Below are 26,599 nucleotides of genomic sequence, written 5' to 3' on the forward strand. Positions count from 1 at the left end.
GTGACAAAGTGAGACCCTGTCTCAAAATAATAATAATTTCATGGCTAGGCATGGTGGCTTACAGCTGTTAATTTCAACACTTTGGGAGGCTGAAGTCGGTGGATCACTTGAGGTCAGGAATTTAAGACCAGTCTGGCCAACATGGTGAAATCCCGTGTCTACTAAGTACAAAAAAATTCGCCGGGCATGGTGACACAAACCTGTAATCTCAGCTACTAGGGAGGCTGAGGCAGGAGAATCACTTATATCTGGGAGGTCAACGTTGCAGTGAGCTGAGATTGCACCACTGCACTCCAGCCTGGATGACAGAGAGAGACACTTGTCTCAACAAAAATAAAAATTAAAAAATTTTAAAAATAATAAATAAATAATTTCAGCTAAGCTGTAGACCATAGTCTAATCCAAAATAGTTGTTGCAAATGAAATTCCTAAAATGTTAGTATGCATTTTGGTAGAATTTTTAATTATATAACTTTTTTAGAGATTCAGAGATACAAAAAACATAAAATACTCATTTTCTTTTTTAAATACATAAATGAAAAACCACCTAGTTTCTTGTTAATTAAATCAAAGTAAATACAGTTAAGTGTTTTCATTATAGTTGTCCACAGGCTTGTCCAAAAGGAAACATCGGAATGATCAGCTAACATCTGCAACTTCCAGCCCTGGGGTTATTGTCCCAGAATCTAATGAAAATAAAAATCTTGGAGGAATCACCCAGGAGTCATTTGATCTTATGATTAAAGGTATGAAAAAATAGATAACTTTTGTCTTATAGTTTTAAATTATGATATAAGGAAAAATTTGTTAATACTGTTATGAATTCTGCAATTACCTTGATCTAGGGATACTGCTAGATATAAACATACTTGTATGTTTTCAATGATTTATAATTTTTTATGATTGTAAATACAATGACACTCTAAATGTTTTTGTGTGTGACGATTTGTTTGACAAGATCCATGTGGGGATGAAATGTTAAGGAAAAGGAGGCCCGGTGTAGTGGCTCATGCCTGTAATCCCAGCACGCTGTGAGGCTGAGGCAGGAGGTTGGCCTGAGTGTAGAAGTTTGAGGCTAGCCTGGACAATACAGTGAGATGCTATCTGTGAAAACATTAGCTGAGCATGGTGGTTTGTGCTTGTATTCTTAGCTACTCAGTAGGCAGAGTCAGGAGGATCATGTGAGCCTAGGAGTTTGCTGCCACAATGAGCTATGATAGTGCCACTGCATTCCAGCCTGGGTGACAGGTCAAGATCCATTCTCTGAAGAAGAAAAAAGTTGGGAAAGGATAGTTATTAATATGACAGCTCTGATATTGAATTGCCTTGTAGGGGGTTTATAAGACTTGGAAGTAGACTTTTTAGAAGAACAACGTTTAGAGGATGAGTTTGAGGTATGAAAGGAATTTGAATATTCCAGGAGAGTGTGGCATAAAGAAACCAGTAAAAATGTGGATGAATAGGCTGGAAAAGTGGCTCATGCCTATAATCCCAGCACTTTGGGAGGCCAAGGCAGGTGGATCACGAGGTCAAGAGATTGAGACCATCTTGGCCTACATGGTAAAAAAACCCATCTCTACTAAAAAAATACCCAAATTAGCTGGGCGTGATGGTGCACGCGTGTAGTCCCAGCTGCTTGGTAGGCTGAGGCAGGAAAATTGCTTGAACCTGGGAGGCGGACGTTGCAGTGAGCCGAGATCGGCCACTGCACTCCAGCCTGGCGCCTGGCAACGGAGTGAAACTCTATCTCAAAAAACAAAAACCGTATAGATTAAAGAGCAGGATTTGTGACACTTACATATTGATTAGGTTAAAATTAAATCACCGATTGGCTAAAATAAACTGCTAAAGTTAAATATCAGAACAAATAACGATATGTTATATTGCTAATATAACCACAGGTGAAAAACATTATCTGTGTAACCCTCAGTGGGATATATGGTAAGAATTGAAAGAACTGCAAAGAAATCCTGAACTTTGTTACATTTGTTGTTTGAACTTTATTATATTTGTTGGCAGTGGTACTGTTGTAATTTTGAAAAAAAAAAAAAAAGTTATATTTTAGGATTGAACAAGTGAGTAACATGTTGGTGCTGTTGGGAGCCAGGTTCATAATGTGGTAAATGGAAGTACAAGTATGAAATGGGAGAAGGAAAGGAAGAATTATGTTGTTACATTGGAATTGGGGATATCAGTATAAACTGATTGTTTTTTACAGAGTATTACATTTCCTAGCACTGCCCCTAAATAAGTAGAAACAAACTACACTTCTGTAGCAAGGAGCACACCCTGTATCTAGTTCTTGGTTTGTAAACACTATTCTTGACTAAAGTTCCTTGGAGAAATTGCTGATTCCAGGTCAGGGGCAGGGAAACTTTAGGTGATCATGGATTATCTTGTGACAGAAAATAAGGAAGTACTCAGAAATGGGTGGACACGTTGAAAGAACACACATCATCTTGGAAGGATTCTCAAGGACTGCAGTTGAAAAAATTTGAGCATCAAAATGAATAATGACAAGAATGGATTATAATACATTGAGGAAAAAAGGACATATGAGTCCTTTTATAATACATATGAGGAAAAAAAGACATACTGATAAATTTTCTTTGAAATTCGGGTAGGAAAAGTTTTTATTTACGGAATAATGCTAACTAGTTCATGTAGAAAGAATTTCATAACTGAAAAATCAGTTTTCCATCCACCGTGGAAGTAGTAGATACAAGCCAGAAATGTCAATCATCAGTGGAATTACATTTCAATTAAACAGTAAAAAGTTGTTGGCGGACAGGATATTGACACGGTCTCAAATATTTTACTCTACAGATCATTAGTTAATTACCAAGGGAAAACGTTTTCTTTATAAGGCAGAAGTATGGTGGATAGCATCTTAACCAAATGATCAAATTTAACATCTCCAGTATCATGACAAGTTGGCGTGTGCTTCTTGATGGTACACTGAGGATACAACATACTTATGTGGTATTCCTGCCAAAAATGTTTAGTTTGAATCTGATCATGGAGACAAATAAAAAATTAAGGACTGTACAAAATTGATCTGTATTTTGTAAAAATGCCAACATTAAATAAAAAGTTACAACCTCACAAAAAATGTGTTGCAAAAATTTTTAATAATCTACTTGGAAGATATATACCTATTGTACTTTTGTTGTAATTCTTCTGAAGGACTGAAATCTTTGAAATGTTGGGGAAAATAGAGTAATACTGATTTATTTTCTAACTTTAATCTTTTGAAAATGAATATTACTAAACAATATGGGCCGTACTAAGATTGGAAATTTTTTTGAAACAGGAGAAATTACTGGGATTTGACAGTAATGATTTTTTTAAAGTTATATGTAAAACATTATTTTAGAAAATCCATCTTCTCAATATTGGAAAGAAGTGGCAGAAAAACGAAGGAAGGCGCTGTATGAAGCACTTAAGGAAAATGAAAAAGTATGTATTGAGTATAATTCGTATCTTTTTTTAAATTCCAGGATTGTTTTACTCTTGCTGCTTAGCATATTAGAGCAATATAAACTAGCTGTAATACTGGCTTAAGAAAAGTTTAAATAAAAAGGCAGCTCTTGATGGAATTATCATACAAAATGAATCCTGTTGAGAGTCAGATCTATGCTGCATCTCTTCCACGTTACATACTTGTAGGCCTGCAATTTGATTTATAGCATAGCAAATCTATAGAATACTGAACTTTATTTATGTAATATAGCTTCATAAAGAAATTGAACAAAAGGACAATGAAATCGCCCGCCTGAAAAAGGAGAATAAAGAGTTGGCAGAAGTAGCAGAACATGTACAGTATATGGCAGAGCTAATAGAGGTAGGTAATGTAACAGTTACCTGGTTCACATTTATGTGTTTTTCTGTAAAGTTGAGGGAGTATAGTGTGATCACATTGAAGGGTTTGGGCTCTGGAATCAGATTTCCTGGATTTGAGACTTAATTTTCTTCCTGGCACCATTAAGTTTGGGTAGAGTGGGTTTATCCTGTCAGGGCTTCATTTTCCTCATCTATAAAGTGAGAGTGATGGTGACCACTTGATAGGCTTGTTATGAGAATTAAATGAGCTGTAATACATGGACAGTTGCAAGGAGTACTTGCAGAGAATAAAAGTTCGGTAAAAGCAATTAACTTATGCCTGGAAAATACAGAAAATTATTTAATAGTTGACACATTTTTAGGTAGTTTTAATGCCAGCTTGACATGACTGTCATTTATAAAATTGTGAATTTGTCCACTAAATAAGTTTGGTGGTTTTATCTGACTAAATAATTTTGTAAGAGGCTAATGTGTTTGTAAGAATTAGCCTGATGACTATTGTTTTACCATACCTGCCCTTAAAAAGGTTTTAAGAGGCCGGGTGCGGTGGCTCAAACCTGTAATCCCAGCACATTGGGAGGCTGAGTCGGGTGGATCGCCAGGTCATGAGATTGAGACCATCCTGGTCAACATGGTGAAACCCCGTCTCTACTCAAAATACAAAAAATTAGCTGGGCATGGTGGCGCGTGCCTGTAGTCCCAGCTACTCAGGAGGCTGAGGCAGGAGAATTGCCTGAACCCAGTAGGCGGAGGTTGCAGTGAGCTGAGATCGCGCCATTTCACTCCAGCCTGGGTAACGAGTGAAACTCCATCTCAAAAAAAAAAAAAAGGTTTTAAGATTTATGTATTCATGTTTGCAAAAAGTTTGTCTTGCTGATAGGAAGAAAGTATTTGAAATCAAAACTTTTCATATAGCTGAATTGTTACCTTACATTTGAGATCCATGATAGAATTCATGTTTGAAATTTTCATTTGGAAATAGTATAATAGTTCTCTTAACTGCCTTAAAAGTATTGGTCTACAGCTGACTGGAAATGTAGAACACCTAGTTGTTCCTGCAGCTGCTTGGGGAAGTAACTGTTTTAAATTATACTCTGAAATCATTTCAGTGCTTAAAAAAAAAGGCAAATTATTAAACACTTCGACATTGCTGACTGTGATCTAGCATGGTAGAGACTTTGATATAACCCTGTATATAAGTGAATTTATTGAGGGGCAAGATGAAAACAATCTCATTGCAGCTATATCAGTATGCTGATCAACTTAGGTTTTAACATTTTTACAATAAATTATACTGGTTTATTCTTTAAAAGAGACTGAATGGTGAACCTCTGGATAACTTGGAATCACTGGATAGTCAGGAATTTGATTCTGAAGAAGAAACTGGTGAGGATTTTGAAGTGGAAGACTCAGAAATTGGCACTTGTGCTGAAGAAATTGTATCTTCCTCTACAGATGCAAAGCCCTGTATATGAAATGCATTATTATTTGACTGTTGAGAATTTTACTGCCAAAGTTTACCTCCACTAGTTCTTTGTAGCAGAGTACATAACTACCTAATGCGAACTCTGGAATCAAGCTTCCTTGTTTGAATCCTGGGACCCTATTGTATTAAAGTACAAATACTATGTATTTTTAATTTACGATGCTTTATGTAAATAGGATTTTCTCAGTTGTCAGGCATGACATGCATATGACTAAATAAACTTCAAACTCCTGTTGAACATGTGTACAACTTAGAATAATACAAGGAGTCTGTGTAGAAAATTTGTCTATTTCTATGCTTTTATGTTGTTCTCTTTCTGTTCAATTGCTGACTACCTTGGAGGAAACAAGGAGAAAATGAACTTAACAGTATTTAGACTGAGTTAGCTGAGGCTTTAACCTGAAACTTGGTTGTACCTCAAGCTTACTGTAGGCACTGTTGGTAATAACAAGTAGCTTTTGGAATGGGAGCATGAGAATCTGTTTTCCAAAAGCTTTTCAAGAGAATGTGATTAGCCAGCATGAGGCTCAACTGGCTGGCAGGGTCAGACTCTTCTTGGAAGCTTAAAATGATGGGTGATGGTGATAATCCTAGAGCAGGCGTCCCCAAACTACGGCCCGCGGGCCGCCCCTGAGGCCATTTATCTGCCCCCCACCTCCCCCTGCTGCACTTCAGGAAGGGGCACCTCTTTCATTGGTGCTCAGTGAGAGGAGCACAGTATGTGGCGGCCCTCCAACGGTCTGAGGGACAGTGAACTGGCCCCCTGTGTAAAAAGTTTGGGGACGCCTGTCCTAGAGAAACAAAGTGGAGAATGGGTAAAAGTTGAATGGAAAAAAACAAAACAAAACAGGAGTAGCTAAAAATGATAGAACTTTAAGTCACTACAGGAAGCTAGTGGCAATTGATGTTAGTGTGGCTCTGTATGTTTCAAGTGTGGGTCACTAGCCTAAAGATTTAATTAAAAAATAGGTAACTTAATTTTAAAAAAGGAATTGAAGAATATTCTGGATTGGGGCAAGAGGAGAATCAGCTGAGAGGCCTCTGGAATGCTTAAGAAAGAAAACAGATAAGTAGAATAGGATGGCTTGGCAAATAGTATTTCTGTAACATGCCAGGATTTGATGGTGAGGAGCAAAGGGAGAGGGAATTGAAGGGAATTTAAAAACTAATGTAGGAGCAGAAGGGTTGGAAAGGGAAAACAATGGCGGCTGCGGTGTGGTTGGTGCTGAGATGGCGACCTTAGTGCTGGATAACGGAGCTTACAACACCAGAATTGGTTACAGCCATGAAAATGTGTTGGTTATTCCTAATTGTCAGTTCTGGTCAAAAACAGTATGCCTTAAAACTGTTACTGCGAACCAGACAGATGAAATTAAAGATCCTTTTTGGACTCTTCTACATCCTTCCTTTTCGAAAGGGCCTCTTGGTGAATTGGGATATTCAAAGACAAGTTTGAGATTACCTTTTTGGAAAAGAAATGTATCAGGTAACAAATTAGAGTTGATTTTTTAGATACTAATATTATCACTGAACCATACTTCAAGAATCAATGAACGGAATTCTATTTGAAGAATACCAGTTCCAAGCAGTATTAAAAGTAGGTGCTGGGTCTCTCAGTGCACATAGATATTTCCGAGGTAATCCTTATGAATTATGCTGTATCATTGTTGATAATGGATATTGCTTTACACATATAGTTCCTTATTGTAGAAGCAAAAAGAAAAAAGCAGTTATTCGTAGCTACGTGGTATGGATGAAACACGTGATTAATCAAGTGAAAGAAGATGTATATTATGTGTCAGGATTTTTGATAGAGACATGGATATTGCAAAGTTGAAAGGAGAAGAAAACACAGAAATGATAGACTCTGTCTTGCCTGACTTCCGTACAATTAAAAAGGGCTTTTGTGAGCCAAGGGAAGAGATGGTATTGAGTGGAAAATATAAATTTGGGAAACAAATTCTTCATCTGGCCAATGAGAGATTTGCTGTTCCAGAAATACTCTTTAATCCTTCTGATACAGGCATTCAAGAAATGGGAATTCCAGAAGGTAATGTCTATTCAATTCAGAATCTACCTGAAGAAATGCAGCTGAATTTTTTTAAGAACATTGTCTTGACAGGAGGAAACTTCCTTTTCCCAGGATTTAGGTATTGGGTTTACTCAGAAGTTTGATGTCTTACTCTAACAGATTATGATGTTTCTATTCTGCCTGAAAACCCTATTACTTGTGTCTGGGAAGGTGGAAAATTGATATCAGAGAATGATGATTTTGAAGGTACGGTGGTAATGAGAAGATTATGAAGAAAGTGGATATAGCATCTCTGAAGAGAAATTTGATATTTAAGCAACATTTTTGAATGAAAATCTTGACTAGTTGTGACCGTAAGGTTTAATTTTGAAAAGAGTCTTTGAAAAGAGGTTAAGGAACTGTGTTACCTTTCATCCTAAGAAAAAGCCTAGAATTTATGTAAATACTTTGATCCATTGCTAATTTTCAAAGGCTTCCTAAGTTATTACAGTAAACTGTAACTCAGTCCACATTTTCATTTAGGAGCTAGACTGCTATAACAGTGCTTATGCTGTTTCCAAGGATATGTATTATTTTTCATTAAAAGCAGAAAGGATGAATTCATTTTAATTCTTCAGAGCTGAAAGCACAAATTTAACTGCCTCACTGGTATTTCCTTAGAAGGTAGTTTTGTGTGATTGTGACTGAAGTATTTAAAAATTGTCATCCTTATTTATACATTCTAAAGTTGGAAAGACTGATCTTACACGTATGTAATGTTTATTTTGTACCTAGAGCACATTTAAAAGAGTGGAGACTAAAGCTAATAAAGTTTTCTTGGTTAAAAAAAAAAACAAAACTAATGTAGTTGCTAAAATCATAAAACTTCTAGAAGTATATATAGGAAAGTTCTTCGTGACTTTGGGTTTGGCAAAGAGTTCTCAAATAGGACACACAAAAAAGCATAAACTTTGTAGATTTTGGAAACCTTTTGAAAGACGAATGAAAAGGCAAGAGCAGACGGGGAATGTACTTGAAGAAGGAGCCAACAAAGGATTTGTATCTGTAAAGAACTCTTACATCTCAATACTAGACGACTTAATTTTTTAAATGGGGAAAAGATTTGCACACTTCGTATATGAGATGGCAAGTAAGTGCATGCTCAACGTCTAGTTATTAAGCAAGTGCAAATTAAATGACAACCAGGTACTGCTGTATACTATCAGAATTGTTTCAATTTGGAAAAATGAAAACAACTATATTGAGTGTTGAGGGTGTGAAGCATCTGAAACCCGCAATGGTGGTGGCAATGTTAAATGCAACAACTGCTGTAGAGAAATTGAACCATTCCTCAGAAGTTACACGTGTTTTATATGACTCAGCCATGCCACCCCTGGGTATTGACCCAAGAGAAACAAAAGCATATGTCCACATGAAGACTAGTTCATACATTTTCATAGCTTTATTTGTAATAGCCAAAATATCCATTGGTAACTGAGTGGATACATTATGGTAGAACCATTTAATGGAATTCTATAGCGATAAAAGGAACAGAAAATGGATGAATCTCAGTGTGTGAAAGAAGCCAGGTACATACATACTGTATGCTTTCATTTATTTAAAATTACAAAAATACAAAGTATAATGAGAAAGGAGATTAGTAGTTGCTTAGAGGTCGTGTAGGGGGTGATTGGGGGATGTATTTTAAGCTTCTAGTCTGGAAACTGATGCTAGTGATGGAGAATTTGTAGGAATTTCCTGTGGAAGATGAGTCTCATTTTTAGTTAGGTATCAAATATTAAGTATAATAGCTGGATGTGATGGCTTACGCCTGTAATCCTGCACTTTGGGAGGCCGAGGTAGGCAGATCACTTGAGGCCAGGAGTTTGAGACCAGCCTGGCTGACATGGCAGAACACTGTGTCTACTAAAAATACAAAGATTAGCTGGGCATGATGGCACACACCTGTAGCCCCAGGTCTTCAGGAGGCTGAGGCACAAGAATCTTGAATCTGGGAGGCAGAGGTTGCAGTGAGCCTAGATTGCACCACTGCCCTCCAGCCTGGGTGACAGAGTGAGGCTCTGTCTCAAAAAAAAAAAAAAAAAAAAAAAAAAAGTCAATGAAAATTTCTTGGAGTAGGGGTGAGGGAGTTAATCAAGCCCGGACAGTTAGAACAAGTTCTTTGAAGTTGATTTAATGAGATGCAATCGAGCTTCCTTAAGGAAATGGCAAGTGGATGAGAATCAGTTGGAAAAACAGTATGCGTGAAGCCTGGATTAGACAACTAATTTGTCAGTATGTTTTACAAGGCTAGCATAACATATCAAGATATTGAGGATGGACCAGTCTGGTGCCTGTAATTTCAGCACTTTGGGAGGCCAGGGCTGGTGGATCAACTGAGGTCAGGAGTTCAAGACCAGCCTGACCAACATGGTGAAACCCTGTCTCTACTAAAACTATAAAATTAGCTAGGTGTGGTGGTTGGTGCCTGTAATCCCAGCTACTTGGGAAGCTGAGGCAGGAGAATTGCTTGAATCCCGGAGGTAGAGGTTGCAGTGAACCAAGATTGCACCTTTGTACTCCAGACTGGGGAACAACAGTGAAACCTTGTCTCAAAAAAAAAAATGATGATGAGGATGGACCATAAGGCTAGAGTGGGGTAATCTAAAGCCCTCGTAATATCAATTAAAAACTCAAATAAAATGGCAAGTATAATCTACTAAAAGATAAAACGATGACCAAGTTGGGGTTTATCTCAGGAATGCAAGACTGCTACGATATTAGTAAACATGAAGTTCTTTGTATTAAAGGGGAAAAAACATATCATCTTAATAGATGGTGAAACAGCATTGACAAAATTGAACACGCTTTCTGGTAAAAACCCTTGGTAAGCTAGGGAAAGAAGATTTTAACCTGAAAGAAGCTGTGCTGTACACATGCTTAACATAATGCGTAATGGTGAAGGTTTGGAATTTGTTTCAAGGTGAAGAGCTAGAAAAGGATGGACCCCAATTATTTTCAATTCTTTTGGAGGTGGATGCAATAAGACCAAATAAAGGGTAATTATGGGAAGGAAAGAGAAAAGCAAATCCAAGAGCAGCTAGAAATGAATTTTAAGACTCCACCATGGGTAGGCTCTCATCCAAATTAACTGAAGTGTCATTAGAAGAAGGAATACATTCTAGTGAGCCAAAAAGCAACAAACATCCTTCACACTGCCTTAGGGCCCTTCCTTCTATTTTTGGTTTGTTTAGAAAACTTCCTTGCCTATCCCCCACCCATCAAGATGTTTCAGTTGACTTTTAGGTTGTAACTAATTAGATTGTTAGGTCAACCAAGAAGGCTAGGAATTGGTGTATACCTATCTGAGCTCCTTGGGACCTCAAGTCTGAACCTAGTATCTTAACCCGTTCAACTTACAGGCATTCCGGAGACCGAAAAAGAATTTGAATAGAACATATTATTAGACTACCTTATAAGCTAATCTGTAGATAAAACGTTAACCCAAATTTCTCTAAACACTGTCACAGAGAGGCCTTCAGCAATTTCTGGTTAAATATGTTAATTGAACAGAGCCATCTCATTTCTGTCTTTCCCAAACCTTATTAACATGACCGTAAGCTGTAAATAACATAATCCCACTCCAACAAAAGCCAGAGTCAGCAGAAGGTGCGGCAAAAGTGAGAATGCAGCGAACGGAATGAAACAAAAGCAAAAGGTGTAAGTCTGGCCAAGCAATTCCATTTCTAGAAACTTACCCAACAGGTATACTCACACATACGAGATGGCACATATTTAAGGTTACTAATTACAGCTTTGAACTATCAAAATACTGGAAATAACCTAAATGTTCATCAGTATAGGACTGGTTATATAAATTACAATTCGCCCTTGAACAAGGCAGGCATTAGGGAAGCCAACACCTATACAGTTGAAAATCCACATATAAAATTTCCCTTTTTTTTTTTGGCAATCTTACGCTTTTAACATTTAGATAATTTCTTTTTCTTTTCATGAGGCAGAGTCTGGCTCTTTCGCCCAGGCTGGCATTCATCGGCGCAATCTTAGATCACTGCAACCTCCACCTCCCGGGTTCAACGAATTCTCCTGCCTCAGCCTCTTGAGTAGCTGGGATTACAGGCACACACCACCGTGTCTGGCTAATTTTTATATTTTTAGTAGAGAGAGGGTTTCACCATGTTGGCCAGGCTGATCTCAAACTCCTGGACTCAGGTGATCTGCCTACCTTGGCCTCCCACAGTGCTGGGATTACAGGCCTGAGACACTACACCTGGCCCAGATAAATTTTCTTTTTCGAAATTATTGGTGACAGGGTCTCAACTCTGCCACCTGGAGTGCAGTGGCATGATTTAGGTTCACTACAACCTCTGCCTTCTAGGTGCAAGCAATTCGCCTGCCACAGCCTCCCAAGTAGCTGGGACTATAGGTACACACCACTACACCTGGCTAATTTTGTTTATTTTTTGTAGAGATATCTTACTATGTTGCCCAGGCTGGTCTCGAATTCCTAGATTCCAGTAATCCTCCCATCTAGGCCTCCCAAAGTGTTGGGATTACAGATGTGAGCCCCACCCCACCTGGCTGAAATTATTTCTTTAATTTGAGACAAGGCCTTATGTTTTTCACGCTAGGCTCAAGTGATACTCCTGCTTCAGTCTTAACAGGTAGCTGGGATTACAGGCACGACACTATGCTTGTCCTTACATATAATTTATTTTTTACTCTCAAAACTTAATTAGCCTAATGTTGACTGGAAGCCTTGCTGATAATATAAACAGTTGTTTAACATACATTTTATATGTTGTATATATTACACACTGTGTTCTTACAGTAAAGTAAGGTAGAGAAAAGAATTTTATAAGCAGATCATAAAGAAGAGAAAATATTTTTTACTATGCGTTAAGCAGAAGTGGTTCATCATAAGGGTCTTCATCCTCATCATCTTCACACTGAGTAGGCTGAAGAGGAGGAGGTCTTGCTGCCTCAGGGGTGGCAGAGGCAGAATGAAATCTCCGTGTAAGTGGACCTGAGCAGTTCAAACCCATGCTGTTCAAGGGTCAGCTGTATAGTACAGTCATACAATGATCTCATTCTACTCTAAAGCAGTAGAAAAGAAACTCTTTAAGATGTAGAATCAAGTCTGAAATTATGTATGTATAGAATGCTATTATGTGTTAAAACAAGGATGAAGAAAGGGATATTTGTATTATTTTCTTGCATATAGATAGAATACCCCTGGAAAGATACAGAGGAAGCTGCTTCTTTTCTTTTTATCCATACATGAATTTACACATTTTAATTGGTTGTGTATATGCCTATTTATTTGTTATTCATTTATTTATTTTTGAGACGGAGTCTCACTCTGTCGCCCAGGCTGGAGTACAGTGGCACAATCGCAGATCACTGCAACCTCCCCCTCCTGGGTTCAAACGATTCACCTGCCTCCGCCTCCCGAGTAGCTGGCCTACAGGCACGTACCACCACACCCGGCTAATTTCTGTATTTTTAGTAGAGATGGGGTTTCACCATGTTGGCCAGACCAGTCTCTAACTCCTGACCTCATGATCCGCCTGCCTTGGCTTCCCAAAGTGCTGGGAATACAGGTGTGAGCGTATGTGCTTCTTTTCCATATCTAATGTCTTCCTGGAGTAGGAAGCTCCAGTAGCTGCAACACTCCTGGTTTTAGTGGAGATGAGTGACTCTCCTGATCGGTGACTTTGGGAAGCAAAAACCTCATGTGCTTGCCTCAGCTCTTCCCTTCTTCCTCTGGGGAGTGAGGGCTTGCACAGAGCACTGATGTTCTCAGCTGCTTCTCTTGGTTCAGGGACAGGCTGAAGTCAAACTGTTAATCAAGTGAAGTATAAAGACATCATTGGGCATGCAAATACTTAAGATATGTACTTCCTCTTCATTCTTTCTCAGGAAACTACTGAAAAATTTTCAAATTCAGATGTTGGAATGGTCCAGGAAAAGGGAAGAGATGGTATACAGGAAGCAGAGGCTTCAAGATGAGAAGGGTAATGGGGGGTCCTGGATGTTGAAGGGAACCCCTAAAATACTGTATTTGTTAGCTGTAGGGCAGTCGCAGATTGGAGCAAGAGGATGGTGGGGCTGGGGCTGACAGTTACTCAATACATGATGGTATTGAGAGATGTTAGACATTTAGACGAAAGCGTGGGAATAAAGCAATGATAGATATTCAGAAAACTAAGCAAAAACCAAAGTCCAGAGAAAACAGAATTGTACAAAGAAGGAAATGTAATCATACTATCCTGTATGACTTAGCCATGAAAAATATTGAATTAATCATACTGGGTTTTAAAATAGTCATTTACTTATAATAGAGCTGTCTTGCTATGTTGCCTAGGCTGGTCTCAAACTCTCAGCCTCAAGCAGTCCTCCTCCCTCACCTTCCCAAAGTGCTGCGATTACAGGTGTGAACCACTGTGCCCAGCTATCCTATTTTTTAAATCAACAATTGCGACATAATTAGATGGAGAAGAGGAGAGCAGGTGGGGGTAGGGAAGAGGAGTGTGGGAGCGCCGGATTCCATCGGTCTTTTCCCGGAAGGAAGAACAAACATCCCCAAAATTAAAATATATAAAAAAGCCAAGAATTAACAATGTGTATCAATCATTTAGAAATATGGAGGTAAATAAATACTAGAAGAAACAATGGAAGGAATTCAGATGGTCAGCTCTGGGAGTGCAGATGAGGAGGGGGCTCAGGGACTGCTGTTCCTCACTAAAGGCCTGATGTTATTTGACTTTTTAAACTGTGGATATGCATTCCTTTGAAATAAAAACTTAATTTTAAAAGCACTCAAAGGCTGAATGTGGTGGCTGACACCTGTAATCCCAAAACTTTGGGAGGCTAAGACAAGAGGGAATGCTTCAGCCTGGGATTTTGAGAACAGCCTGGGCAAAATAGCAAACTCAATCTCTGTTTTAAAATATTTGTGTGTGTGTGTGTGTGTGTGTGTGTGTGTGTGTGTGTGTGTCGGGCCAGATGCAGTGGCTCATGCTTGTAATCCCCACACTTTGGGAGGCTGAGGCGGGCAGATCACGAGCTCAGGAGATCGAGACTATCCTGGCCAACATGGTGAGACCCTGTCTCTACTAAAAATACAAAAAATTAGCTGGGTGTGGTGGCACCTGCCTGTAGTCCCAGCTGCTCAGGAGGCTGAGGCAGGAGAATCACTTGAACCCCGGAGGTGGAGGTTGCAGTGAGCTGAGAACGTGCCATTGCACTCCAGCCTGGGCGATAGAGCAAGACTCTGTCTCAAAAACAAACAAAAAAAGTGTGTGTGTGTACACTTTTCATATACATATGAAAAAGAAATTAGCAGGGCATAGTGGTTTGCACATGTAATTCTAGCTACATGAGGGGCTAAGGCAGGAGGATTGCTTGAGCCAAGGACTTCCAAGGTTATGTGTGATCTATGCCTCCAAATTTTCAGAGGCTGATTTGAGTAATAACAAAACTCTGATCTCCCATTTAGCCAGCTCTGTGTGTATTAAACTCTCTCTATTGCATTTCCCCTGTCTTGATAAAGTTCATAACTCAGTGGCATGAACTGTGATTGCACCACTGCACTCCAGCCTGGGTGACAGAGTAAGACGCTGTCTCAACAATCAGTCAATCAGTCAGGTAATTATGGTTGCAACCAAAGCTAGAGGCACGTGCCAGCGTAGTCAGAGAAGCAGGTACATATCCCTTAGGCACTTTTCTGCCAATATTATTTTTTCAAATAAAGCTTTTTATGATAGTGCATACTAAATCCTGACAGTGATTTAGTATCTAAATGGAACTTTGGATTTCCAACACTTAGTCTCTTCCTATCAACTGGATTCAAGTTGACAAACTCCACATTCCACACTTCATGAAACCACAAAGAATGGACACGTACAGTTGCTCAGCAGAACGTAGCCTTTTCTGTTTCTAAGGTCTGAGAAAACTACTCCCTCCCCGCCGTTGCTTCTCCAGGAAACCCCATGTAATGATGTGATTAGCATCCTCCACAGCATTCTTATCCCAATTACAAGTGAGGATCATGAATCTACATGACTTTTTTTTAATAGCCCCCTCTGGGCCGAACCCTAAAGCACAGCTCAGTCAAAGCAAGTGTGTGAACGATGAAAACACTTAATTCAATGTTACGGTTGCAACCAAAGCTAGAGGCAGGTGCCAGCGCAGTCAGAGAAGCAGGTACATATCCCTTAGGCACTTTTCTGCCAATAGTATTTTTTCAAATAAAACTTTTGGTGAGGTCAGTTAACACACATAGAATGCAGGTACTCTGTTACAGATTATCTAATAGATGAAACAGAATACAATCTTTTTATGAAAATCTAAGAGCCTACCTAACTGTAGGCTGGCTTTAGGCATCTGGACACATGCATTCCATCTCCATCCAGACCTTTGTGCCAGTGGAGTTGCGGCTGCTGCCGTCTAGTGCTAATTCCCAGTCAGCCCTATGTGCAACCAGATCATGCTCTCATAGTCAGAGAACAATCTCAAAAGCACCACCACCAGAGGTTCTGTACTGAAATAGGGCCAAAAGGATTCGGGTGAGTTAACAGTGCCTGCTGCAGGAGTGGCTGTGGGTTGAGCTGGGATTTGGCTTTTCTGGGTGCCTTGGTTTAATGTCATCTAATAACTACGATAGTGCACCATTGCTCCTAACAGTTATGTGCATGTTGCATCTTACGAATTTCCATTTTATCAATTTAAATTTTATGAGGTCTTTTTTTTTTTTTTACTTTTAATAATTTTTCTTTTAACCACACAGAAGCACATGGTTAAATAAAAATTACCAGCATAGATTTTTTCCCAATGGGAAATCAATTGTAAAATACTTACTTTTAAACAACTTCAAAAAGAGATGTATTAGAAAATAAGAATTTTATGATTTAATGGCAGACATTGGGGCTAGATATTCTGGCCTTTGTATAACAGGTGGCAAAAAATAAACATTCCAGCTTTGTAATTTGACGATGATTCATGTAACTGCCTCTGTTTCTTTACCGAAACAGAGCAGATTTATTGAGACAGGGAAACTGCAATCGAGAAAGATTTTAATACACATAGAGCTGGCTAAATGGGAGACCAGAGTTTTGCTATTACTCAAATCAGCCTCTCTGAAAATTTGGGGACTAGGGATTTTTAAGGATAGTTTCATGGAGGCGGGCTAGGGAATGGGGAATGCTCATTGGTTCCGCTGCAGACGAAATCACAGGAGGCTGGAACTTGTCCTCTTGTGCCGAGTCACTTGCTGGTTGAGGACTGCAAGACCAGAAGAGCCAGCGTGGCAGTCTGGGTGGTGCCGGCCCATCCGTCAGAATGCAGGATCTGAAAAATACCTCACATACTAATCTTAGGTTTTACAGTACTAACGTTATCTGTAGGTGCAGCTGGGGAGGCTAGGAATCTGTGGCCTCTGGCTTCTTGACTCCCGAGCTGTGATTTCTAATCTGTGGCCAATGTGTTAGTTTTACAGAGGCACTCTGGTCCCCAAGCAAGAAAGGAGTTTGTTTCCGGGAAGGATCTAGGTAATCATCTTGGTTTCATAGTGAAAACTGTGAACTAAATTCTTCCCAAAGTTAGTTTGGCCTATGCCCAGGAATGAACAAGGGCAGCTTAGAGGTTAGAATCAAGATAGAGTCAGTGAGGTCAGCTTCCTTTCGCTGTCAGATTTTTCTCACTGTCCTTGTTTTTGCAAAGGTGGTTTCATTCATATTCCCCATGGTATCCAACTGCATGCTTTAACATCTTTATTTCCTAGTAAGAGAGAACACACGAGCACGCTCAGTGGGCCCTGTCTACGAGGTAACTGTAAACAGCATTGCTTTTCTGAAGTTTGATTATTGCAGTTAACTGTATGAAAATCTATACAGAACTCTTCAACTACAAAGGAAAACACTGAAAATTAAGACACCGATTTTTATTATTTATTTCAGTTTTCCAGGATAATACAGCGGCACAGAGAGCTGCAACACATAACTGAGTTTGGAGAAACTAGTTCTTGTGAAAACCAATTAGGTAATACAGCACCTGAGCGAAGTTCTCTGGCCATCCAGACCAATCCATAGAAGCCATCGTTTGCAAACAGTCTTTTAGATTCTTGTGGTCTTTAAGCTCCCTGACGTAAGACGAGTTGTTGCATGTCATGACAGAGAGAACGTAGCAGGTCCAAAATTTAAGGAGGAGGTAGCTGTTCATTTCACTTTCGATAGAAGACTCGAAGCTGCCTTCTAAAAAACTAATGAGAATAGGAATAAATTGCAGACTTTTGGCTCTCTTCTGGCTGAAAGGGTTTAAGTAACACCAACATGCCACACTCTGGAGCAGCAGGATCTTTATTTTGGGTGCCAACTCCTCATCTTGCAGCAAGTGAGCCACTTCTTTCATGTACTCAGCTGCAAATTTCCCAGTAGGTGGTCCTCCTGTAAAACAAGTATTTGCATTTCCAGAAGTATTTGGTGTATCTAGTAGCTAGTACCACTTTGGAATGCTCCTATGTGTTCATATTCCTGTTGCCCTATAGAGGACACTTTGTATATTTTGAATTCTCCTTTTTCCCCACTTCCCATTTTGCTGCCATGAAGACCAGAGAGTGTGTGTTGATAAGCAAGAGGTGATAGGAAAAGCATGGCGAGGCCTCTGCCTGCTGGTCTCCTCCCTGGTTCCTTTAAGCAAGCACCCAGGAATGAGCATTTCTTTTCTTTTTCTTTTTTTCGGGAGGGGGGAAGGGGTCTCTTTCTGTCGCCCAGGCTAGTGCAGTGGCTTGATCTTGGTTCACTACAACCTCCACCTCCTGGGTTCAAGCGATTCTCCTGCCTCAGCCTCCTGAGCACCATGGACTACAGGCGTCCACCACCAAGCCCAACTAATTTTTGTATTTTTAGTAGAGACACAGTTTCACCATGTTGGCCAGGCTGGTCTTGAACTCCTGAACTTGTGATCCACCTGCCTCGGCCTCCCAGAGTGCTGGGATTTACAGGCGTGAGCCATTGTGCCCGGCCAGTTGGGAGTGAGTATTTCAAGGTGAATAAAACCGGGCTGCGTTCGCTTAGCACAGGCGTCCCCAAACTACAGCCCGCAATGCGGCCCCCTGAGGCCATTTATCCGCCCCCCACCCCCACCCGCCGCACTTCAGGAAGGGGCACCTGTTTCATTGGTGGTCAGTGAGAGGAGCACAGTATGTGGCAGCCCTCCAGTGGTCTGAGGGACAGTGAACTGGCCCCCCGTGTAAAAAGTTTGAGGACGCCTGGCTTCGCAAATCCCCTTCATGATCTCATTCTGGATTATCTGCCTTTAGTACTGGAAAAAAAAAAAAAACCCAGAAGGATCCCACAGCATTAGAGCCAAGAGCAAATTGAGAGGTTGAGCAGCACAGCCAGGGACTGACCAGTGGGAGGGAGGTTTTCCTTAGTTTCTATCCATTGCTGTCCTATTCCACTTACACATTTCTTGCCTCAGCTTTTTTGCAGCTATGGGACCAACACGACCTTACAAGATTTTTCTTGTTTAGCCAGTAGACCCAGTCTGGCCCTAGACTCTACTTTGACCATATACCTGACACCCTATGCAAATCTCAAACTCCAGCAAGGTACTAGCCAAGAAGACAGTAGTTGAAGACTTTTTAGGTGGTGAGGAGTAGCTGACAAAGCAGGTCAGATTATTGCCACTGGAGTTTTTTGGTTTTGGGGGTTTTTCTTGAGACAGGGTCTCACCCTGTTGTACAGGCTGGAATGCAGTGGAGTGATCTCGGCTCTTGGAACCTTCACCTCCTGGGTTCAAGCAGTTCTAGTGCCTCACCCTCCCAAGTAGCTGGAATTACAGGCACGTGTCACCACAGTTGGCTAATTTTTGTATTTTTAGAGATGAGGTTTCATCATGTTGGCCAGGCTGGTCAAGTGATCCACCCACCTCTGCCTCCCCAAGTGCTGAGATTACAGGCATGAGCCACCGTGCCTGGTGCCACTGGAGTTTTGATCCCACTGGGATTTCTCTTACTTGTACTCCACAGTTCCATGGTCCTAAGAATGTTATATTCAACATTACAGCTTTGCCTGCAGCCTAAGCAGAGCCCCTTTCCCGAGCTCCTACCAGAACAGCTAAGGCCAAATACCATCAGATTAAAGAATTCTGATCCTTTTATAATTAGCTAGCTCTTCCCACAATTGGTGAAGATAGCTACACAGAGAACTCAGCCCGCCCCATGATGGGGGAGCCCTTTCCCCCACTCAGATGGCTGCGTCTCCTATGCTTCCTGTCTCCTTTCTAGCTGTCAGTGGTTCCCAGCCATTCTGGCAACAAGGACTCCTTTTACCGTCTTCTTTCACGAAGTCCATTCTTTGAAAGATTTAGTCTACCCAACTACATCTAAGTAATTCATTTTCCCACTTAAAGCTCAATCTAAGGGGCCAGGCGTGGTGGCTCACGCCTGTAATCCTAACTATGGGAGGCTGAGGTGGGTGGATCACCTGAGGTCAGGAGTTCGATACCAGTCTGACCAAGATGGTGAAACCCCGTCTCTACTAAAAATATAAAAAATTAGCTGGGCAGGGTGGTGGGCACCTAATGTAATCCCAGGTACTGGGAAGGCTGAGGCAGGAGAATCACTTGAAGCCAGGAGGTGAAGGTTTTAGTGAGTCGAGATCAGGCCACTGCACTCAAGCCCGGGCAACAAGAGCGAAACTCTATCTAAAAAAAAATTCAAATTCAAATTAAAACAATCAATCCAAGACTCTTAGAGCCACCAGCCAGAGCTTCTTATTAGGAGATGTTTTACTGAGGACAGGGACAGTCTATAAAATCTCATTACACATCCTAAAATTTATCAATTAGAAAAAAATGGAGTTTGGACTTGATGATTATTAGAGCGATGTGTGTTCAAACGGTTACCACTTTATTTTCCATTTTACTTTCTAGCCATTTATACATTAATCGTTGCCCCTATTGGCTTACCTAGCAGGTGTCTTAAGAGTACTATGTTTTCGGCTGGGTGCGGTGGCTCATGTCTGTAATCCCAGTACTTTGTGAGGGGAGTTGGAAAAATCATGAGCTCAGAAGTTCAACACCAACCTGACCAACGTGGTGAAACCTTGTCTCTACTAAAAATACAAAAAATCAGTCAGTATGGTGGCGTGTGCCTGTAATCGCAGCTACTTGGGAGGCTAAGGCAAGAGAATTGCTTGAACCCAGGAGACAGAGGTTGCAATAAGCTGAGATCGTGCCACAGCACTCCAGCCTGGGCAACAGAGCAAGACTGTCTTGAGAAAAAAGAAAGAATATTAAGTTTTATTGATTTTTCTAAGATATTTACTGTACAATGCAAAAAATAAAAAGTAAAATATCAGGTAGTTTTATTCTGCATTGGAATCATATCACTAGATTGAAATTATATCATAATCTGTCATAATATTAGAAAAAAATATTAAATCAGTGTAGTCTTCAATTTTTTAAATGTTAATGAGAACTTTGATAGGCACTTTAGTACATAATATTTTAATTAATAAAAAATTAATTTTTAAACATTTAACTAGTAGCTTATTTGTCGGGCACATTCTTTTAAAACATGAGATCCTTGAGTAGAAAATAATTAGTAATATTTTTGGTGCAAAGACAAAATAATTTGATCCAGTGAAATGTTAGCAGCATTTTAAGATTACAGCTAACAAAAATTGCCAAAGTACAGTGTTATGGGTGTCGAGAAACACTTATTTTAGCACAGCTGGTGAGATCAGTACCTGTGAAGGCCAGCAGTCCAATTTTCTTGGCAGCTTGAGCTCTCTTCTCAATGGGTAGAAATTCATTCATCAACACTTGGCCAAGTACAACAACTTTTTCTTTATGAAAATAAGTCTCAGCTGGAGGGATTTGTTTTTCCTTCTTCTTAACAAAAAAGCCCTTTACAATGACACAGCAGAAATATGAGAGGCGCCAACACAGCCTCGAAAAATACCCATGCATCTTAACCCAAATTTGCATACAAGAAAATCGGCTCTTAGCCATGTGTAAGAAGGCCAGTGGTCCTTCAGGTACACCACTGGCAGTCACAGGAGTTCACAGTCAAGAACTCTGGAATGCATCACTTAGCAACACTGTAGAATGGAATATACAAACCAGTGGAAAGCAATATATTCCTAAATTCTTCAGCTTGTCATTGAAGGCCTTCTACCATTTGGACCAAACCAATTTTACTTTCACTTCTCTGGTGTGCAAAACCTCCGCTTAAACTTGTTTCCCCTAATGCATATGAATCTCACTACTGTCTTTGAGCCTTTGCTCAGGCAGGGCAAATTTGGAACTTGCCCATTCTGGTCTGACTATTCCAACATGTACTTAGCTTCTTTCCACTGATCTTTCATAGTGTTATTACCTCTTTTGCTTGTTTGTCACCCAAAGAGAGTTCTCTGCATCATAGGTTTATCCTGTTTTGCTGAGAAAATAGAAGCAATTAAAAGAGCGCTTTTGTTACCAATTACTGCAAATAAAAAAAAAAAAGAAGGAAAGAGAACTTGCATAACTCTTACCCACCCACCTGTCTGTGTCTGCAGGACCTGTAGACTCTGACTTGCCTCTGGTTACTATGGATACCCTCTCTGCAGTAGATGTCAATGAGTTCCTCTCACTGCACTCAAGGATATTGGGCTACAATTCTTCTCTTCTCCTGGTAGTTTTTCCATCTCAACTGGATCTTTGCATTATCAACAAACACTCTCTTTTTTTTCTCATTGAAGAAAGAAAACTGGCTGGGCGTGGTGGCTCACACCTGTAATCACGAGGTCAAGAAATTGAGACTATCCTGGCCAACATACTAATCGCTTGTCTCTACTAAAAATAAAAAAATTAGCCAGGCATGGTGGTGCGTGCCTGTAGTCCCAGCTACTTGGGAGGCTGAGCCAGGAGACTCCCTTGAACCTGGGAGGCAGAGGTTGCAGTGAGCCGAGATTGCACCACTGCACTCCAGCCTGGCGACAGAATGAGACTCCATCTCAAAAACAAAACAAAACAAAACAAACAAACAAAAACCAGTCTCTTGACGTGATATGCTTTTTCCCTGCAGGTACTGCACATCCGCCTCCCCGCTCCCCTTTACAGCACAGCTCTTTAGAGAGGTGCTGTACTCACCAGCTCCAGTCTTTTCTCATTCTTGTTTAGATGAACTCTAAATAAGATTTCAACGCCATGACTCCACTGACATTGCCTGTCCGGGTCACTGATGACCTCTCTTCTGCTGAATTCAATTCTATGACATTTGATACTCCTTTCTCTCTGAAATACTTTTTTTTCACCCAGCTTCTAAGATATCACATTCCTGATTTTTCTCCTCCTGGACTCATCATTTTTATTTACTGATTCTCCTTCTTTATGACCTCTAAATATTGGAGGGCCCCAAGGCCCATCAGTCTTAGTATGTGTTCTTTTCTTCTTCTTCTTTTTTTTTTTTTCTTTTTGAGGCAAGTCTCTCTTTGTCCCCCAGGCTGGAGTACACTGCGTGATCTTGGCTCACTGTAGCCGCGACCTCCTGGGCTTTGGTGATCGTTCCACGTCAGCCTTCTGAGTATCTGGGACCACAGGGGCACACCACCATGCCCAGCTAATTTTTTGTAGAGATGGGGTTTTGCCATGTTGCCTAGGCTGGTCTTGAACAATCCACCCACCTTGGCCTCCTAAATGCTGGGATTACAGATGTGAGCCACCATGCCTGGCCCTTATCTATACTTTCTAGATGAGATAAACCTGTTTATAGCTTTAACTATTATCCATATACTGAAGACTCCCAATTTTATTTATTTATATATATATATAAATTTTTTTGAGACCTGTTGCTCCGTTGCCCAGGCTAGAGTGCAGTGGCCCAATCACAGCTCATTGCAGCCTCAATCTCCTGGGCTCTTGCCTCAGCTTCCTGAGTAGCTGGGACTATCAGCCACCACACCTAGCAAAATTTTAAATTCTTTTTAAGAGACGGGGGTCTCACTGTATTGTCCAGGCTGTTTTGAACTTTTAGCCTCAAGTGCTCCTCCCACACTTGGCCTCCCAGAGTGCCGTAATTACAGGCATGAACCATTATGCCTGCTCTAACTTTACACCTTTAACTGGATTTCTCACCTGAACTCCAGACTCATATTCAGACATCAGCTTGATCTCCCCATTTGAATGTCCAAGAGGCTTTTCAGTTTTTGTTTTTTTTGTTTTTTGTTTTTTTTTTTTTTTTGAGACGGAGTTTCGCTCTTGTTACCCAGGCTGGAGTGCAATGGCGCGATCTCGGCTCACCGCAACCTCCGCCTTCTGGGCTCAGGCAATTCTCCTGCCTCAGCCTCCTAAGTAGCTGGAATTACAGGCACGCGCCACCATGCCCAGCTACTTTTTTGTATTTTTAGTAGAGACGGGGTCTCACCATGTTGACCAGGATGGTCTCGATCTCTTGACCTCGTGATCCACCCGCCTCGGCCTCCCAAAGTGCTGGGATTACAGGCTTGAGCCATCGTGCCCGGCCCCGGCTTTTCAGTTTTAACACATCCAAAACAGAGTTCCAGGTCTTCCTCCCTAGACCTGCTGCTTCTCAGTTTCTCTATCTTGGAAGATGGCATTCCATCCTTCTAGTTGTTCAGGTAAAAAATTCTGGATTCATCCTTGGCTTCTATCTGTCTCACATCTCGTTTTCAATTTAACAAATGTATTGGCTCTACTTTTTTTTTTTTTTTGAGGCAGTCTCACCCTGTTGCCCAGGCTGGAGTGCAATGGGGCGATAACCTCACTGTAACCTTCGCCTCTTGGATTCAAGGGATTCTTCTGCCTCTGCCTCCCCAGTAGCTGGGACTACAGGTGAATGCCACCACACCCTGCTAATTTTTTGTATCTTTAGTAGAGATGGGGTTTCACCATGTTAGCCAGGGTGGTCTCAATCTCCTGATCTCATCATCTGCCCTCCTCGGCCTCCCAAAGCACTGGGATTACACGCGTGAGCCACTGTCCCCGACATCCATTTTTAGGTCTTTTGTTGAGACACTGTCCTGAAAATCAGATTAACGAAGGAAAAATAAGCAGAAGTTTATTAATGTGTGTCGTACCTAACGCGCGGGAGAGACCTCAGTTCAGAAGTATTTCTCTCTCTAGGCAATAGCTTAGGGGCCTTGCTTAAATAGGATTTTGACAAAGAGCCACGCGTCCTGTCTAGTGACAAAACAAAGAAAAGACCATCTTCAGGCTTCCAGAAGGTTGGAAAGTGGGAGGAGGTAAATCGATGGGAAGAGGGAAGTCTGTTTCTGGGTCCTCTGGCACTGCTGTCTCTGAGCTCTGTTGAGGAGCTGACTGAGGCACACAGGAGAAGTAGAGTATGCCCCTGTTTAACCTTTTCACTGTAATCCCCCGAATTTTAGTGAGGAATATTTTGGTTGCCTCCAGTTGCCTCTGTCTGGAATGTCCTTCTCAGAGATAATCCACACGACTCATCCCATTAGCTCCTCAGGCCGTTCCTCAAAGGTAATTTTCTGTGAGGCCTTTGCACTCTTTTTTTTTTTTTTTTTTTTAAGACAGGGTGTTGCTGTGTCACCCAGGCTAGAGTGCAGTGGCACGATCATAGCTGACTGCAGCCTCGAACTTCTGGGCTCAAGCAATCCTCCCACTTCGGCCTCCCGAGTAGTTGGGACCGCTGGTGCACACCACCACATCCAGCTAGTTTTAAAATTTTTTTAGAGATGAGAGTTTCAGTATGTCACACAGGCTGGTCTTGATCTCCTGGCTTCAAGGGATCCTTAGCCTCGGCCTCCCAAAGTGCTGGGATTACAGGTGTGAGCCACTGTGCTGGGTACCTGACCCCTCTCGTTAAACTTGTGAACTTTGCCTTCTCCCTGTGCCTCTCTTCACCCTAACTGTGCAATCATTTTTCCCCTTCTCTGCTTTGCTGTCTTCCTTTGCCAGGATATGAGGCCTGGGAGGGCAGGGGTTGTTATGTCTTTTGTTTTTCTCCACTGTATCTCCAGTGCCAAGAACAGTCCTTGGCATACACCTTGTTCATAGTAAGTAAGCAACAAATACTTGTTGAATGCCTGAGAAGTTAGAGACCTAATTTTTAGCAAACAATTATTATTCCTTGAACAAGTTGTACTTAGGACTTTCTCAGAATCAAAAGATACTATTTGTTTATTAAGAGGTACTGTCTCTAGGAAAAAGTCAGGGATAAAAAGATTTTTTTATTTGAGTTTTTCTGATACAGCGAGAAGTACTGGCATTTTTCAGTGAACTAAGGTTTAAAATTTTACTTTATAATTTTGTCAAGTAACTAAGGCAATTTAAATAGTATGGTAGCAAACCTTATAGAGGAAACTGTTTTTACCACTGACTTAGTAAAAGCAGTCACTGGTATTTCGTGAGTTCCTTGGTAAAAACTGTCTGAGTTCGAAGTCAGGGGCTCCTTTGTGATAATGCTTGTGGTCTGAGTGGGAGCATACACATATCAATGCAGGCTTAAAAAAAATTTTGTTTTTTTTGAGACAGAATCTCACTTTCTTGCCCAGGCTGGAGTGCAGTGTTGAGAAATGTAAAGTTTATGAATATTGAGAAACGCTGAGTGTATGATAAAACATATTGTTTGCTAGGAAGAACGATGGCAAGGAACACCTAGCCACCCCCACCCCGAGCAGAAAACTACCTGGGGCATTCCAACGTGGCAGGACAAGGTATAAACATCACACACCGGTTAAAACAGTTCTTTGAGATATCTGCCCCTGCCCCCGTGGCTCCCTCGTGGAGAATACCTTTTAGCTTGTTTGTAATCATTGGAAGGGAGCAACAGCTGCCTACTTGGTATGTTTTGTTATGAGAAGACACAGAACACCTGTTAATAATAATCACCTGTTCAGAGAGACTAAATATGTGGATCAGAATCTGCTGGAGGCCTTCAGCCTGGAATGCCGTCAGCCCCTCAGGCTCTCAGTTGGGGAGGCCACTGGCCCCCCCGGGATAGTCCCATGTTGCTGTTCTATCTGGGTGACTGCCTCTTGATTCGTTCAGCGCCGCCTGGCTGGGGGTCTCTACAGCCGAGCTGGCTCTCGGTAGTAGAGTGGCATGATCTTGGCTCACTGCAACCTTTGTCTCCTGGGTTCAAGCAATTCTTCCACCTCAGCTTCCCGAATAGCTGGGATTACATGTGTGTGCTATCACGCCTGGCTAATTTTTGTATTTGTAGTAAAGACATGGTTTCACCATGTTGTCCAGGCTGCTCT

General features: G+C 41.0%; 2 protein-coding genes and 1 pseudogene across 8 annotated transcripts in view; 2 read left to right on the forward strand and 1 right to left on the reverse strand.

The window, feature by feature from the left end:
- The window catches only part of GMNN (geminin DNA replication inhibitor), a 76,250-nt gene extending 62,068 nt beyond the window's left edge, over window positions 1-14,182 (forward strand). For all 7 annotated transcript variants that reach the window (XM_039462718.2, XM_074398531.1, XM_039462717.2 and 4 more), the window contains 4 exons: window positions 602-746; window positions 3,377-3,459; window positions 3,734-3,844; window positions 5,157-14,182. In XM_039462718.2, the coding sequence (XP_039318652.2) occupies window positions 602-746; window positions 3,377-3,459; window positions 3,734-3,844; window positions 5,157-5,318 (501 nt within the window). In that variant the 3' untranslated portion in view covers window positions 5,319-14,182. The remainder of the gene's footprint in view (window positions 1-601; window positions 747-3,376; window positions 3,460-3,733; window positions 3,845-5,156) is intronic.
- LOC141584409 (actin-related protein 6 pseudogene) lies at window positions 6,560-14,182 on the forward strand (annotated as a pseudogene).
- A 3,120-nt stretch (window positions 14,183-17,302) lies between these two features.
- ARMH2 (armadillo like helical domain containing 2) lies at window positions 17,303-21,406 on the reverse strand. The gene is made up of 2 exons (XM_010338007.3): window positions 21,116-21,406; window positions 17,303-17,806 (listed from the first exon to the last, which is right to left on the reverse strand). The coding sequence occupies exons 1-2, from the start codon at window positions 21,378-21,380 to the stop codon at window positions 17,379-17,381; spliced, it is 693 nt and encodes a 230-aa protein (XP_010336309.1). The 5' UTR covers window positions 21,381-21,406; the 3' UTR covers window positions 17,303-17,378.
- Window positions 21,407-26,599: the final 5,193 nt, after the last annotated feature.

This window comes from Saimiri boliviensis, chromosome 4 (assembly GCF_048565385.1).
Source record: "Saimiri boliviensis isolate mSaiBol1 chromosome 4, mSaiBol1.pri, whole genome shotgun sequence".
NCBI lineage: Eukaryota > Metazoa > Chordata > Mammalia > Primates > Cebidae > Saimiri > Saimiri boliviensis.